This window comes from Gossypium raimondii, chromosome 5 (genome assembly GCF_025698545.1).
Source record: "Gossypium raimondii isolate GPD5lz chromosome 5, ASM2569854v1, whole genome shotgun sequence".
NCBI lineage: Eukaryota > Viridiplantae > Streptophyta > Magnoliopsida > Malvales > Malvaceae > Gossypium > Gossypium raimondii.
This window is the reverse complement of record NC_068569.1, coordinates 1,457,088-1,473,821: the sequence shown is the minus strand read 5'-3', so window position 1 is coordinate 1,473,821 and position 16,734 is coordinate 1,457,088. Positions and strand designations below refer to the sequence as shown.

The 16,734-nt window shown below is 31.8% G+C and overlaps 5 protein-coding genes across 6 annotated transcripts; 3 read left to right on the top strand and 2 right to left on the bottom strand.

Moving 5' to 3' along the window:
• The first annotated feature begins 1,829 nt into the window (after positions 1–1,829).
• Positions 1,830–3,959, top strand: LOC105767539 (uncharacterized). The gene is made up of 2 exons (XM_012587104.2): positions 1,830–2,380; positions 3,446–3,959. The coding sequence occupies exons 1-2, from the start codon at positions 1,946–1,948 to the stop codon at positions 3,599–3,601; spliced, it is 591 nt and encodes a 196-aa protein (XP_012442558.1). The 5' UTR covers positions 1,830–1,945; the 3' UTR covers positions 3,602–3,959.
• Positions 3,960–5,458: 1,499 nt separating this feature from the next.
• LOC105766742 (uncharacterized protein At1g15400) lies at positions 5,459–6,168 on the bottom strand. The gene has a single exon (XM_012586320.2). The coding sequence runs from the start codon at positions 6,012–6,014 to the stop codon at positions 5,688–5,690; it is 327 nt and encodes a 108-aa protein (XP_012441774.1). The 5' UTR covers positions 6,015–6,168; the 3' UTR covers positions 5,459–5,687.
• A 1,804-nt stretch (positions 6,169–7,972) lies between these two features.
• On the top strand, positions 7,973–10,632 carry LOC105770601 (uncharacterized). 2 transcript variants are annotated; one of them, XM_012591878.2, is made up of 8 exons: positions 7,973–8,140; positions 8,251–8,379; positions 8,488–8,603; positions 8,906–8,987; positions 9,128–9,187; positions 9,268–9,375; positions 9,759–9,804; positions 10,026–10,632. In XM_012591878.2, exons 1-8 carry the CDS (start codon positions 8,069–8,071, stop codon positions 10,277–10,279), a joined length of 867 nt encoding a protein of 288 aa, XP_012447332.1. In that variant the 5' UTR covers positions 7,973–8,068; the 3' UTR covers positions 10,280–10,632. The 2 variants fall into 2 exon arrangements, with proteins under 2 accessions (XP_012447332.1, XP_012447333.1); XM_012591879.2 differs by having other exon boundaries at positions 7,977–8,144.
• A 573-nt stretch (positions 10,633–11,205) lies between these two features.
• On the top strand, positions 11,206–12,957 carry LOC105770039 (uncharacterized protein At2g34160). Its single transcript, XM_012591069.2, has 5 exons — positions 11,206–11,499; positions 11,698–11,746; positions 12,207–12,269; positions 12,375–12,439; positions 12,658–12,957. Exons 1-5 carry the CDS (start codon positions 11,380–11,382, stop codon positions 12,751–12,753), a joined length of 393 nt encoding a protein of 130 aa, XP_012446523.1. The 5' UTR covers positions 11,206–11,379; the 3' UTR covers positions 12,754–12,957.
• Positions 12,958–13,207: 250 nt separating this feature from the next.
• Positions 13,208–16,568, bottom strand: LOC105770038 (ribosome biogenesis regulatory protein homolog). Its single transcript, XM_012591067.2, has 8 exons — positions 16,308–16,568; positions 15,895–16,045; positions 15,711–15,762; positions 15,460–15,588; positions 15,164–15,281; positions 13,873–14,056; positions 13,671–13,784; positions 13,208–13,583 (listed from the first exon to the last, which is right to left on the bottom strand). Exons 1-8 carry the CDS (start codon positions 16,406–16,408, stop codon positions 13,422–13,424), a joined length of 1,011 nt encoding a protein of 336 aa, XP_012446521.1. The 5' UTR covers positions 16,409–16,568; the 3' UTR covers positions 13,208–13,421.
• Between the last annotated feature and the right edge of the window lie 166 nt (positions 16,569–16,734).

Here is a 16,734-nt window from a genome sequence, read left to right as displayed (position 1 = left end):
ATGTCTTGAGACAAAGGTCCTCAAGTCTCGAAATTGGTCTCGAGACAAACCTCCATTGTTTTCTTATTTTAACTTCGATGTTTGAATGCCTCAAGACCTAGAACGAGACAAAAAACTAATTTAACTTTAATTTGCCCTTGTCTTGAGACAAAAATTGTTTGGTTATTCTGTTAACCACGTTAGTTTTCAATTGTAAAAATGAATAATTTTTTTAACAGAAATGACCAGTTTACTCTTTGATCTAATATATAAGAATTAATTTATTTATTTTTTGAATAACAATATCTAATTCTTAATACAAAATGTTTATGATAGTTATAGCTTCTTCTTTTTTCTAATCAACCACCATCCAAATAAAATGGTTAAATGTGTCGTGCTTTTAGGCAACAATTAATAAGGGGGCCATTCTCAGTTTTGTAAGCTCGAGCCCTACATGAAACATAAACTAAAAATGATTAGTATTATTCTAAGGATAAACAACCAGAATCCAAAAATTTCAATCAATATTCATGTCATGCAATTTTATTTTGAAAGAAAGGAACATATAAATATATGATTGCATAATTTTAAGGTCTCTGGCTTCGCTTGTCTCCGAAGATCAATATGTGAGGGGCCATTCTTGTACACCATATCATAGCCTCAAAATCATTACATACTGAAAGAATATTATCCCCATCTTTTTTTATTAATTAATAATTTCTGAAATTGATGAGGAAGACAGTAGAAGAACTATTGATGATTAAATTACAGTGTTATGTGTGTTTGAAATTTGAACAATTATATTATTACTATAAAACATTTGATGAAAGCGAATATCAACTATTAAGAAATGCACATGCTGTGCCCATGTTTCGAAGTCGATCTCACTGAAATCGAGAGCAGTGTGCAGCGTGCTACTATGGTATAGGATGAAACTAAAATAATTGTAGCCTTTTCTCCTTTGGTTTAAGTGATGTTTTTTTAATAGCCGACTACTGACATGTTAATAAATAGAATGATTAAATTGAAATTATGTGGTCCATCCTCAAATGCCACCCCATCTACGTGACTCATCCAGTTTTTATAATGTGTATATAAAATAATTATTCTAAAATTTAAATGACTCAATTTATTTCAATGTTTATTGTATTCAATGACAATAAGTTTGACTTGTCTTATTAAAAAAACTTATATGCCTCCCTACATATGGTAAGACGTATGAAAATGATATCTTTTACCCTTTCCGTTTAAACCCAGTTACATAAATGTGGAAATAATATTTTGTTGACGAAAACATTATACAAATTAAATCACAAAGGATGAAATAATTGTAAGCAAACAAGTTTAGAGCCAGACTAAGAACAGGTGGCTATACCTTTGTGGAATCATATATATTAGCCAGAACCACAATTTCTTTAACAGATTGCAAACTCATCAACCAGGAGTTGATCATGGGCTTTCTGTCTTTTATTACCAGAAGTATACCCATCATTTTAGCTGTAATTTAATCCAATTTTATCATAGATTTTGGTCTAATTATAAACTTCTTTGGTTAGATTCTAATTGCAATATATCTCTAATAATAGTCTGAAAGCGACAGTTTCGTTAGGTAGCTTATGGAAAGAGGCGGTGCAGTATAAGGTGAGTCCATATGGGTGCTGGTTCTTGAGTAAACAATCTCATTGGGGACAAATATGCCACTGCCACGTAGACTGTTAATTTTGATTGAAAAAAACCCATCAAATATTTATCCTTCATTACAGGCAATAACACATGGTTTGCCTATATAATTAATCCCATCCACTTTCTAATCATTATTATTTTATGTATATGGGTATTCTTTTTGCCTAATGATTCCCAACACCACCCCTGCTCACATTATATATATTCATGCATCTTCGTGGCTCGACTTCATAGACCAAAACAACATTATTACAACCAGACACAGAGAGAGTGAGAAAGATTAATGGCTTCCAAAGAGAAAAAGCATAAGAAATTAGGAGATTTCTTGAGCACTTTTTATAGGTCCAATGCTAAAAGTCAGAAGCCGAAATCAGAGCCTGCTGTACTGGTAAATAACAACAAGTCGGTTTCACAGAGTTTATTGTTGAATAAACTGGAAAATGGTCATGCTATAGAGAAAGCTGGCCGGAGAGGAATCGAAAAAGAAGGTACTGAAGGAGAGGAAGGCGGCGGAGGAAAGGTGGTAGTTGTTCAAGGAAGAAAGTCAGTATCCCACATTGAAACGAATTTATCATCAGTGATTTCGTTTCTTCAGGTGAAAGTTTTGGTTGCCGACATGCCAGGGTTCATGCAAGTGCATGCCTTCCGCTGTGCCAGAAGAACTTACGATAGCTTAGAGAAGTTTAGCTCAAGGCACGTCGCTTATAACATCAAGAAGGTATGTCTCAATTTTAACAATTCTTTTCATATTTGGAAATCGAAGTTGTTTGTGAATATATATGCTATTGGTGTTTCTTTTTGGAATTGCCTGAGTTTGAATGATTGAGAGGATTATTCATGGAACCTCACAAGTCACAAGAAGGAGACAATAACTCTGCAAGAAAAAGAAATTATATGACTTTCTTTCTGATCTGTTTCTTTCAGCAGAATCTAGGTGTTAAGAGGCACATGGAACCATTGACTAGGTGTTTTTTTTTTTTTTTTTGCCATTCCTGTCAAAAAGTTAAATCATGAAAACTATAAACAAAACATTAACTTACTGATCTGTTGGCTCAAAGGGGTTGTGTTTACTCTATTGCCGTAAAATTAGTGTAATGGTGATTATATTAGGAGTTTTTATTTTTTTTATTTAAAAATATATAAATTAGTCTTTGTACATTAGATTAAAGAGTAATTTGATTTTTTTATTAAAAAATTTCATCTATTTGTATTGTTAAAATTTAGTGTGATTGACGGAATAACTAAATAGTAACACACAACGTATAGCGTGTGCCTCATATTGATGTATAGGGATCAATTTTTAATAGTAGAGACAAAATACAATAATACTTGATATAAAAGCCTCCATAATATTTTTAACACTAAGAAAATTTGGGGTTTCTTCACATTAACTATGCTTGCAAATATTGAAATAGATTTCAGTCAATTTCACACACGTATATACAGTAGAATAAAAGAGTTTCAGCTTTGAAACCTGGAGTATGGGAATCCATAATAAGATCAGATCATGATCCAACAGCTCATGTGTAAAAACCAGCAAGAGGCACCTCAAAAACTCATATCAATTATCAAATACAAACAGCACCATATTCTAATAATCAAATAATCTTCTTCTTCTTCTTTTTATTTACCTCCTTTGAGTCATTTGCATGTGTTGAACTACTATAATGTCAAATTATGTCCAATCTGTCTCATGAGCTCTTAATCATTTTGATTACCTTCTTTTTGTCCTAATATGTATGTCTCATGGTTACTACTTTTTCTTTTCTTTTCTCTAATGTAGGAATTTGATAAAGTTTATGGACCGGCCTGGCATTGTATTGTGGGCTCAAATTTCGGCTCATTTGTTACACATTCAACAGGTTGCTTTCTTTATTTCTCAATGGAGAAGTTGTACATTTTAATATTTAAAACAAAAGTTAGGAGGGTTGAAAATTAAGAGTTAAAAAGATAATTGAAGGCTATTAATCAAAAAATCTATTTTTTTTTAAAATTTTGTATGTTTTTTCGTCAGCATGATGTTTGTAAATTTTAAACAAATTACTGTAATAGTATAACTGTGAAAGATTATTATAAATTCCTATACAAATTATTTTATTTTAATGATGACTCATAATCTAATAGATTCAACCATTAATAATTCCAAGGATAGGACAATTTGCATACCTAATAACTATTTAATACTAAATAATAGTATTTTAGATGGGAAAGATTTTACCAACAACTAGATTTACATCATTTTAATACAAATAGTGACAGGTTATAGTTTTTCGTTGTTTTACTGACTTTTTCTGAAAATCAACCCATTCAATAAGATCTTAGAAAACGCATTATTATCAATATAGGAATATATAGGTTCGAGTACATTGAAACATATTATATTCTATTTATGAGTTAAAGAGTGGCTGTGATAATTTTAAACATTAAATCAAAAAGAAAGATATAATAAAAAAATTGGTTACTCTAATTTGAACAAAAATAAAGGGAAATAATTTAATCACAAATCGGCCGCAAGCATGATGACTATTTTGGCCCATCTGTGGCTGCTGATAGATTGAGTATGATAGCAACGTGTATTGATGGGTGGATGGATCGGATTGTTCATTTAACGTAACTTTAAATATGAAGAGCTGCGAGGGTCTGAATTTGGGTCTTTCTCTTGGTCTTATTCAATTGGGCATGGGGTAATCTTAATTTATTATTAATCTTTCCTTACAAAGAGGGAGCCACCGATGATGAATTATGTACGTTGACTAACCCAACAATATTGGATGAATTAAGAAAATTATATTTATATTATTTAGTTTGAAATTAAAAAAAAATAATTGTTAGTGTTACAAAAAGATGCATCATAAACAAAGCCAAGAAAGTGTAATTGAATAATTTAGTTCATTAATGTTGTTGTATGCTTTTAGGTCTTCTAATAATCGGTTTTAGATTTTGAAGCTTAAAAGTGTTGGACATGACTAGGTACTTGAATCAAAACCTGTCAAAGTGCTAACTAGCTCAACTCACCACAACCGGAGGTGCTTAAATAACTAAACTAAATTTAAATATCATATTTAATATAAGGTTAGTGTGAATCGTAATCAATTATTATATTTATATATCACTAAATAATTAATAACATATCATATATCTAACAATTCTAATATAAATATCAAGTCCGCACATAAACCATTAAGCCAAACCCTAATCAACAATAATTAAAAAATTCTCTTGGTTATCACTTGGTCAACATAACTTCATCCCAAATTTACGATCTAACAATGATTAATGTAATTATCATCTAATTTAAAATTAAATAAAGTACAAAAATCAGTGATTTTTTATTTTAAAAATAAAAATTGGATCGAATTTTGACACCTCTTTAAATTCGTCTAAGCTGATGGGTATTATTAATAAAACCATGGGAAAATTCATTTTCTAGAATTATACCATATCTTGTGTCTCATCTAAACTTGTTGGTTTTTATTTTATGTCAAAGTGAAGATAAGAAAGGGAATACATGAAGAGAGATGTAGAAAATCCCATCTAATCATACTTAAATTTGTTCTTCATTAAAAAAACAAGAGGGAAGGGCAGGTGGCAAAATCATATGTGGAGGCATTTTAGGTGATAGATGATAGGATCGGTGAGCGGCAGAGACAATTGGGTAACAAACAAATAAAAAGTCGGCTACCTTATCAATTACCAACTACAAGAATGAGGGGTTTGCGATGGATTAATAATTTATAACTCAGTTTCTTTTGAAGAACAAATTTATACAAAGGAATTAAAAAAATCAACCCAAAGCTCACAAAAGAAAGCCACTCTATAACAAAACATAAGCTGTTGAAAGACAAACCAAAAGACATAAGTTCGAGGTTTGTGTCCTTCAATTTAACGAAATGATTTTCACATGGAATTTCTACATGTTTTCTAAGCACAGCACACACGTAATTGGAAAAGGGAATCCCATAAGCCGGATATATCACATTCAAAAAACATATACAAAAATTAAGCTATATGTATTATGATATTCATCATGACTTACGTTTGTTTGATCTTCTTTTCTTGGCGGCCTCTGGTTTGCCAAAAACACCACAGAAACCACACCCGGATACCTTCGGAGAAGGAGGGTCCACGTTAGGCGATGCTGCTTTCGTCGTGCGGTACATACTTCCGCTACCTCCGTCGGATCGGCTTCGTCTCATCATACCATGGGACGACCCTCGGTTTTCTTTATTTTCTTGGTGGTTGCCGTTAGCCCTCATTTGGTTCAAATCTCCCGATAAATACTTATCATCCCATACCAACCCTGACGACCCTTGTCTCCTAAACGACGTCGTAGACCTCTGCAAACCATCCATCTCCTTCTTCTTCTCCTTCTCCTTCTCCTTCTCCCTTCTTGTTCTGGAATTTTGTGGGGGGTAGGGGGGGAGTTGTTAGAGGGTTTTTATTGGAACAAGGTGGAGGGACGTTGGGTCCAAAGGTGCGTGATGAAATACGACTTTTTCAATGTGGTGTTGTAAGTATATGAGAGAGTAGGAGAAAGGAAAATGACAAGTATGGAATTTAACCAACAAATGTTATATAAAATAAATGGGATTTTGGGATTTTTTTTTTTTTACTTTATTATACGTACCTTCATTTTTTGCAATCTTTTAAGGTATTGATTCAAAGATTTGGACTGGGAAATTATTTTATAGTTCATGGTCTATAAATTGAAATACCTGCTTTAAAACAAGGCTTAATTGAACCAGAAGTAATTAAGTTGGGTATTTGAGCTATTTCATAGTTTATTTGTTCTTTTTAAAATGACATGGCGCAATCCCGTTGGCTGGATCTTTTTTAAGGCAGGTACTTATTTCGGTAAGAAATTCAAAATTCAAGTACTTAGATCGGTTAAAAAAAAAAACTTAAAGGAGCTCAAGAATTTATCTGTTGTTGAATTAAACGTTAAGATAAAATAAAATAAAATTTTGGAAATGGTATACTTATTATTAAACTCTTGATTTAAATTTACACTTCCGTGTAACGAATGGATGATTAAATGACTGAATTAAATAGTAAGTATTTGAATAATTCAAGCTAATTAAAATAAGGTGTCAAGGCTTTGGCTAAGTCCAAAATGGCAGTCTTTTGTGAACACATTTTCTTGAATTATTGACTACAAATCATAATAGTTTTAATCAACGTAAATAAAAATATATAATTAAAAATGTGATCCGTGTTTGAATTATTTGATGGTCAAGTTTATTGTTACGTCAGAAAAAAAATATTCAAATAATTGTTAAATAATAAAAAGAAAATGGCTTTCAATGTATGATAACTAAATCTTTTAAGTATTAGTAGTGTTGTTAATGTAATGTATCGAAACGTTAATTTGAGTATGTTGAAGTGCGTTTATTTTTCTATTTAAGGGTAAATGTGTAATTTTATCATTGTATTAATTTAAAATTTTACTATTTAAAAGAATTAAGATACAATTTTACTATCGTCTTAACTTATAATTTTAGATTATGGCATGGAAAAAAATAGAATTATGTAGAAAATATAATTATAAAAAAATTGATACGATTAATAAATGAGGTTTTGGATGAATCGTAAAATACAAATGTTAAAAATTATAAAAGTTTCGATTCAATTTCTATTATGTGCATTTTTATTTTTATTTCTGTACATGAAATATATAAAGTGACAAAAACACCATTAAAATAATACAATTTACTTTATAAAAGTAAGAGTATTTTCATTATTACTCAACTGAGTTGATGCTCGATTGCTCGATTGATTCGTGACACTTACCTCAATAAAAAGTTTAACATTTATAGAGATACTCATTCAAATTAAATTATGACACGTTCACGATAAATTTAGTCAATTATATTAAAAGATATCGCAATATTTGTTTATCCCAACAATTGGATGTACTAGCTAGTTTTTAAATAAACCTCATTTTACCAAAAAAAAGGGTCGAGGTTGTGAAGTTGAAGATTTAAAAATCATAATATATATATATATGAGTTTTATTGATTTTATATAAAAATATAATAAAAAATAAAACACCCTCTTCATAATATAATTTACTTGGTAAAAATTTTACCATTTAACTATTTTTAACTGAATTTATATTCGATTAATTCGTGATATTAACCTTATCATATGTTTAAAGTATAGATATATTAATTTTTAGCTTAATTAACCAAAAAAACCCATAAAATAAGGCCAGTTTTCACTGTTTAAATATCAAAATAATCGGTTTCACTTGGAAATGGACTATCCATCAGTGGTAGCCTGGCCCAATAAAAGTTAAGCCTAAACGGGAAATGCTGCAACTGCATTCGAGCACTTTCAACAACAACAACAAAAAACAGAGTACAGAGAAGCCATTTCTTCACAAACTCAGTCACTTAGGGAGACGATGCTGAGACAGCTCTTCGCAAAATCAACAGCCAAACATGCCACTTTCAGTTTTATTCTGTTTAATCCACACGTCGGTCATATTTCTCTCTTTTTCTCTTTCAAATTTCTCTCTTTCCCAATACGTTTTCATTCGAATCGTTAAATTTACAATTGTGGGTTTGTATTTTTTTTTTGTTAAAGAGGGAGATGCATAGCAGAAACAAGAAAGCAATGGAGTTAATAGCAAAAGGGTGGAGTGCTTTGAAAGAAGTTGACAGAGTTATTGATTACTGCGAGCTCAATGATAAACGCCTCATCCCTCTCCTAAGGGTATTTCACAATAAGTGGAAACTCTTCTCATTATCGTTTTACCAATATTATTAACAAATCTTTTTCTGTTTAGGGTTAATTTCCCTAATTTTTAATGTTTTTTGTTAGGCAGCAAAGGAGAATTTTGAGTTGGCATTGGAAGCTGATAATTCCAATACACATGCTAGGTATTGGCTGTCCAAATTGCATTTGAAGTACCATGTTCCCGGGGCATGTAAAGCCATGTAAGTCTGGTTATTTACTTGAATAGTTATTTTATTGAATTATGAGAGCACAAAATTCAGATTTTGCGTGTTCTTTTCTCACCATTGTTAACTACATTGATTGAAATTATGTTAGTGTCTTAAGTTGATGCATGTGAAAATTTTCAATGATTGTTAGCATCCTTGTATTATGTATATGATTTCTTATACTTTATTTCCATGTTAATGTTTTTTTGGTTGTAATTTCATCCTGTTTGTATTAGATGTTAGATTAAATAATCTAATGGACATGAATGTGAAAACTGATGGCCTTATTATGATAGAGGTGCTGCTTTGTTAGTAGAAGCTGCAGATATGGGCGATAAAGACGCCCAATATGAATTGGGTTGTCGCCTTAGAGTTGAGGTTCGAATCATTTTTCTTAAAATGTTTCTTTAATAATTTTGTTGAGGAACTCTTTTAAGGAGTACACCTCAGTGAGCTGTTACGTCTTTCTGCAAATGACATCTTTAGCTTTCTAACATCATGATCATTATGTTGGACAGAATGACTATGTCCAATCAGATCAACAAGCTTTCTATTATTTGGAGAAAGCTGTAGACCAGGTACGAGTCTTTAGAAGCCACTTGTATGTTCTGCTTTCATGATATCTCTCGAAACCTTACTAGAACTCCTTATATTGTAGCTTCATCCAGGTGCTCTTTACCTTCTAGGTGCTGTATACTTGACGGGGGACTGTGTGAAGAAAGACATTTCTTCAGCATTATGGTGTTTCCACCGGGCATCGGAGAAAGTAAGGTTTCTCTTTGTTCTTATAATTTGTGGTTTTGTTTATTGCATGTGAATCTTCTATGGTTATTGCATGATTGTCAAATTGTTAGTCAGTAATGTTTAAGGAGGACTTTTTCAGATTGAACATTATAACTGAGTGCTGATGCTGTGGGAATTGGGAATTGTGAACCTTGTTAATTGACCTCATTAGCTAAATTGAACAAAATCATATAGTTAAACTTGAAAATCCATGATCTAAATTATGAAGTAGACGTCTGGTTATCCCTCATTATTTTAAGCAACTGCTGTAGTATAAAACTAAAAAGGTATAATCTTTGCATTATTTTTGGCCACTTTATTTCTATTGTATACAAATTTACCTTCTATCCTTGTAAATATACGCAGGGACATGCTGGAGCAGCTATAGCATATGGATCTCTGCTACTTAGAGGTTAAATATACACATGCACCTTCTCATGATTTGCCTTTGACACCATAGCTAGTGAGTTTTTAGGAAGTTATCATATTAACATGTATTAGCTGGTGTAACTCGGATTGAAGGTAAAAATGGAACATATTGCAATGAAAATGACTACTAGCTTTACATTTTACTTTGGTTGACATATGCTGATTGAATTGTTAAAAAGTGCTGTTCTTGCTGTCACTTCTTAGGTGCTCTAGTCCCAGAATGCCTAACAAAATTTAGTTCAAAGAGGGGTTCTGCTGCCAAAAGAACAAAGAAGAATGTGGACCACCCAGCAGGGAACCCTGTTGAAATGGCAAAAGAACAATTTCGAATAGCAGCAACAGCTGGCTGTGACCTTGGACTAAAGTGGTTGCAAAGACTCGAGGAGGTGGAGGAGCGACTGTTGAGTGAAAGTAACTCCACAGATGGTGTTTCACAATCGAACACGGCGTTGTTATAATATGAGCAGATGAGGTTGAGGCCAAATGAGTAACAAAAGAGGGATGAGTGTTTGCAGTATACATGTAAGTTTAAAAGGAAGTAATATTCATGGTATAATTTCATCCTTTCTCAATTGCGGGGTTGACCTTTACATTTGGCTTATTGCATGAGCGCGATTGTGGAGGACTGCATATTCAAGCTTTATTGCAACAGTTTTTTTTTTTTTTTTAAGGAATCATGTATTTATGAACAGCCTTTCATCAACGTTTATTGATTATGTACTCGTGAAATAGGGGAAAAGGTACTTTTTATAAGACAACTACTTTAGATATAATAAATAAAGTTAGTTAAATTGATCAGTTCAGTTATGAATTTGCGTAATTTAAAACAATATTATGTGTGAACTTGGGATAGAAAATGTTCCATTTATCAATATGATCTTAATTTATAATAATTAATTCTGATATAATAGTTATTTGAATGTTTAATACTTGTTATTGTAATTGTGTGTCTGTAATCATACTTGTAACTTCATGTTTTAAAAGGTTTAATGATACTTAACAATTGTGGTTATGTTAAGGTTTGCAAAGTTTAATTCAAAAATAATAATAGATAAATTGTGAATTAACGTAAGTAATTGTTTTAAAAATAATTGTAATTTAAAGTATCATTTAGTTGAATATATATAATAATACTGGATATTAGTAATGTACAATTATTTTTAGATACCAAAATCTAAAATAAATTGATGAGAATTAATTGTAACTTTTGTTTAATGTAAAATGAGCTATATATATATTTATCATTAATTTTAGAATTTAAAATAAATAATTTATTTATTTAAAAATAAAAATGAATAAGAAAAATATGTTTTATTTAACACATACAATTCCTGATCCAACTTACCTACTGTCATATAAATAAAATTGTAGTATAATTAATTAATAAATAGATTTCTAAGTACTTTTTATTCAAAACCCTAGCGTAGCCACCACTGAGCTCTGAAGAAAACCTGCCATTAAATTGTTTCACTTCTCCTCCCATTTATACACTTCGTAGGGTCAGAAGTACAAGATTCGGCACTTGGTATTAGGGTTCGAGAAGCAAAAGTGTCTCATAATGGAAGCAATCACTCAAGGAGTAAACAACATCAACTTTGGCGCTGATTCCCACAAGAAGAACAGGATTCAAGTTTCCCATAGCAAAAAGCCCTTGTTTTTCTACGTTAATCTCGCTAAGGTTTCTCCTTCCCCCCTCTTTTCTTCTCCAAATCTTTCACTTTTTTTTTCTTTTTTTGAATTTTGCATCATGTGCTATACAAAATAAAGTGCTGAATTTGAATAACGTTGTTAAGAATTTTGATGGGTTCTAGTTGTTTTTCCTCCTTTGAGACGATTAAATTCTTTGTTAATACATTACGTTTCTTTTTATTTGCAGAGGTATATGCAGCAGCACAATGAGGTGGAGCTGTCTGCACTTGGAATGGGTAATGTTTACTTTTTAAGCTCTCTATCTTTGATAATTTAATTTCATATTAACCTTTTTCTTTCTTTGGATCTGAATATTAATTATGAATTGTTCTCAGTTATCGTCTTATCATGATACCTTATGCTTCAATTGATTATGCTCTAGAGGAATAGCTGGGAATTCATAGTTACTTGCATTAGCTGTTCTATTTTTATATTATTGCAATATACACCGGTAGAACTCTATGGGTCTGCTTTTTTTATTCAAATTATGCTTATCCAAAAGGCAATGGACTTATTAATGTATCGTTTCTGTGGGGTAATTGTGCTGTGAAGATGCTATACAGCTTTTGTTCATCGATGAAAACAGCTTTTCCTAGCATAATCAAATATGAATGCTACTGTTTTTTTCTTTTTTCTTTTTCTTTTTTTTTTGAGAATTGCAGTAAATATTTTCTCTGGGTCATGTCATACATGCAGCTATTGCGACGGTGGTCACAATTGCGGAAATTCTGAAAAACAGTGGTTTGGCTGTTGAGAAGAGTAAGATGTCTTCCGTTTCTCTTATATATATATATATATATATATGATGTGTTAATGTTAATATGAAGTTCTGATAATAATGGGAATCAACCTTCATTTCTTCAGAGATCACTACCGCAACAGTTGACATGAAGGAGGAGTCTCGAGGGTGGCCTGTGCAAAAAGCCAAGGTAAATAAACTTAATAGTTTCTTCATGCTGCCATTTAGATAAACCACGTTTATGCCAAAAATAAAAAGATTCAATCTGAAATGCAGTCAATTATTGTATATTCAACATGGCCTGTTGATGCCCTTATTTAACCATAATTTATAGTCTTTGACAATGCCGACTTTCCTTGATCCTCTAAGCTTTAAGATTGATAGGTGTTCTTGTATGTTGTTTCTCAGATCGAGATATTACTGGGGAAGACAGAAAATTTCGATGAATTAATGGTGGCTGCAGCTGAAGAAAGAGAGGCTGTGGATGGTGAGTATCAGAGTTGAAACATGAGACAAGTTTTGCTTTGTTAGTTTCTCTTGTGATCAGTTTCTAATGCCCTTTATATTTTGGTGAAAACACTGAATCTTTTTACACTTTGTAGGTGTTTTAGTATGCTAGGAAAAGCCTTTTTCTTTTCAATATTCGATTTTGGTTTCTAATCTACATTTTTTCTAATAAAAGTACAGATAGAATATGTTTTGGATCAATGGAAATATTTTCTTTTCAGATTTTCATTGTAAACATTTTTTGGGGGGCTCTCAAAACTTCAAGTAGGGATACATTGAATGAAAAAAAAAAACCAAAATTGAAAAACAAGCTGTTGCCTTTTGTTCCTTTCGCTACTGAAAAAGAAAGAAAATACAAGAGTGAACGGCTTCTAATAGGTCCCCTTTTTTTTTGTAAACGAGATGATTAGTAGCTTATTGTAATTATAACCATTAATAATGGTACATGATATAAAATTTAAGATTATATCACTAAGGTTTCCAAAAAGTCATCCCAAGCTTTCACTTTGACATATTAGGGCCGGCAAAATACTGTAAAAATTTAAACCTGACTTAAGAAATAGAAGATTTGGTAAATAAAACTCTATTGCTCAAAGCAAACAAAATTATGGTTGCATTAACCCAAATCTCTACAAGCCTACCGAAACGTTGACCGATTGATAAGTTCATTTTGCCTTCCCTTTCTTTGAAGATCCTGGTCCTTTCTTTCCATTCTTATGTAGTTGCTTTTTCGGTTTCAACTTGTTTGTGGCCGATGACGACTTCCCTTCTTGGTTTCTTTTATTCCTAGCTTTCTTCTCTTTCTTCACATTATACATTGTAACTGCCTGAATTTTTTAAACCAAAAAAAAAGGTCATCTCAGATGAACAAAGAATTTCCATTTGGAACCCAACAATTTATAGCTCAAGCTTACCTTGTCAACATTGAGTATCTCATGGGAATGCTTAGAGATTAGCTTATTTAGAACATTCTCGGTTTGTTCCTTCTCTCGTGAACCTATCCCTGATCCTTCAACAACGGGTAAGAACTAACAAAAGTAGAAAAGACCATATTACAACATGCCATTATAATTCATGAGAAATATTTACACTAAGGTGAAGACCAAGAATGAAAACCTTGCGATGCTTTCCTTGCTTTTTAGCAGGCTTTTCTCCTGGTAACTTCCTATCAAATTTCCCACCACTGGCTGTAGAAGTCGCGGCCATCCCAGCTACATTTCCTAATTCATCTTTAGAAACTTTCTTCGGTGGAGCTTGGGTTCCCGTTATGGGCAGGGCTGTAGCAGCAAGCTGAACATGGCTGCAGCAAACCATTTAAAGTCGAACCAGCAAAATTAAATAAATGAAGAGCATTGAAATGAAACTGAACCAAAGATCTAGTTGTTTAATGCAAGCTAAAGTAAGTGGAAGTTCCCATCAGGAACTAGAGCAGTTTGGATGAGAAATGATGCTTATGGAAAATAATCAAAGTTGACTTCAAATTCATTGATGTTTATAAGAAATTCCTATAAGCATAATCTGCAGTCATGGTCTAACACCTAAACTACTAATGACAATAATTGTTAGGGTATAATGGAATGGTATCAAAGAATAGGACAATAGAGGTTAAAGCAGGATAACAATGTCAGAAGAAGATTAAGCTAAAATGAGACTTATTGATACCAATACTGTCTCAAATATGATCTAATTCTTCATTGCTTAAAAAAAGCACTTCTGACTCCAAAAACACTTTTGAAAGAAGGGCTGTGAAGAACAAGTTACTTTTGACTGATATTTTTAACTTTTGAAAAGCACTTCTGAAAAGAAGCTGAAAAGGAAAAGCTAAAAGTCTTAGCTTTTCCTCTCCCAAAAGCACTTTTGGTGCTTAATTACTTTTTCACCCCTCTAATGACATAGTATTATTCTTTTTTTTCCTTGGTGCTTAATTACAAATGTTTTAAAATCATTAATTAAAAATAAAAAAATATTTTTTAAAATACTAATTACAAATACTTAATGGTTATATTTAAATATTTAAAATATAGTTTATATATTATAATTAAATTTTATAAATAATTAATATTTATTGCTTAAAATATTTAAAATTTATATTTCATATATTAAAATATTAACAACAAGTTATAATAAATTTTTTATATTCTTACTAAAATATAATAATATTAACTAATTTAAATATTATTTAAATATATATTTGTTACTTAATAATAACATATCTAAAATAAACATTTTATTTTTCAAAAGCACTTTTTGACAGCAATGTTAAACAGTCAAATTTTAAACCAAACTTTTCAAAAGCACTCTTCTACAGCACTTTTCAAAAGCAATGAAGAACTGGCCCTAAGTTGATTCTTATTGAAGATAAGAGTGGCGATTCTACATAAAGAAAACTACAATGGATAGGCAAAACCTTGGCAAGGCACCAATTTTTGCAGCTTGTTTCAAGTTTTGGAGGTGATTCTTCTCTTGTTTCTCAACTCGTTTCTTCTTGTCATCTTGCCTTTTAGCAAAAGGATCCACTCCTGGCTCTGCAAAAAGCAACAATCAGGGTCAACGAAATCAATTTATTCAACTATGTCCTATTGCTACTTGTAAACTATTTCCATTTTATTATCTAAAAATGCCATTTACATTGAATTTTAATAGCAATTACAGTTTAAAAGTCAATTATATTTCTTCCAAGGAAACAACCCATTAAATCCTCACCATCAGTCATCTTGGCCTCGATGATGGGTATATCTTTATCATCATTGACACGATCATAACCAAAACGGCGTTTCCATGTACCAGTCTGTTCATCCCATACAACTTTGTCCTTTTTACGTTTCTTTATACCTACAAGATGTTTCAAATGAGAAGAGGCAAAAACAGCGAATCTTCAGACAATGAAAAATGAGATTTAACTCAAAATTCTAAAATAGCCTTGAAAACTGCAGATGATAGATGAAACGAATTACCCTTCTTTTTGGCAAACTCTTCCCATTTTGTGGGAGGTTTAGGCTTCGGAAGCTGAAAACACAAGCGCAATACAGCCTTTCAGGTTTCAAGGCATCTTCCAAACTATACCTTTGTATGCAAATGAACAACTAAATAAAATACAAATTCATTGCTAGGATATACTAAATAAGAGGCTAAGCTTACATGCTTCTCCCTAGGAAGTTTTGTTGTTGGGGTAGGCAGCTTAACAAGCGGTCCATCCGCATCTTCAGTTGAAGGTAAGTTAAAAATACTATCTGCAATTGCTTGAACTAACTTGGTGCCCTCCTGTATACATTCCTTAACTAGCTCATCCCTAAACATATTGGCCAGCAGACATAAGATAAAGAAAAAAGAACACAAATGGACATAAAGAACAAGGAATGTACAGAGGACAATTTATGCTTTGAAACGACTAATTAAACCAACATTGAAGGAAACCAAGTGTCAAAATTCTAAAGTATACCCAGTTAATTGAAATTTTATCATCAAAATACAATCTCCATTGCACCATAAATTTCACATCTTTGAGGCAACTTAATACAAAACTATAATTATAAAAGACAAAAAGGGTGAACCTGGAAGTGGGGAGAGAAGGAAAGTTATGAAAAGGGTTAAAAGCCAAAAGATTTCCCATGTCTACTTGAAAAGGTTTCTGGGTCTCCGTCTCCATCTCCATTTTCTGTGTGGTTCCAAGTTCTAAGCTTCGTTTTGGTTTCGCGTTTCTAAAATTAAAACCTAACGGCGAAAGGGCAAAGCAGAACCAGTTGAGAATAGCGCGTAGCAAACAACTTCAAATGGAAACCGAACCAGCCACTTCATCGGCTCTAGCCCAATATAGAGCCCATTGTCACTACTTTTTCCTCCCTAAAATAGTATTTGTTAAAGATAAGCAAAATAAAATATGTAATGGTTTTTTTAATTATGATTTTGTAAAAAATTTAAATTTAATAACATTATTAGACACCCTCAGTACATAATGTAAACCAACATGTTGAAATACTC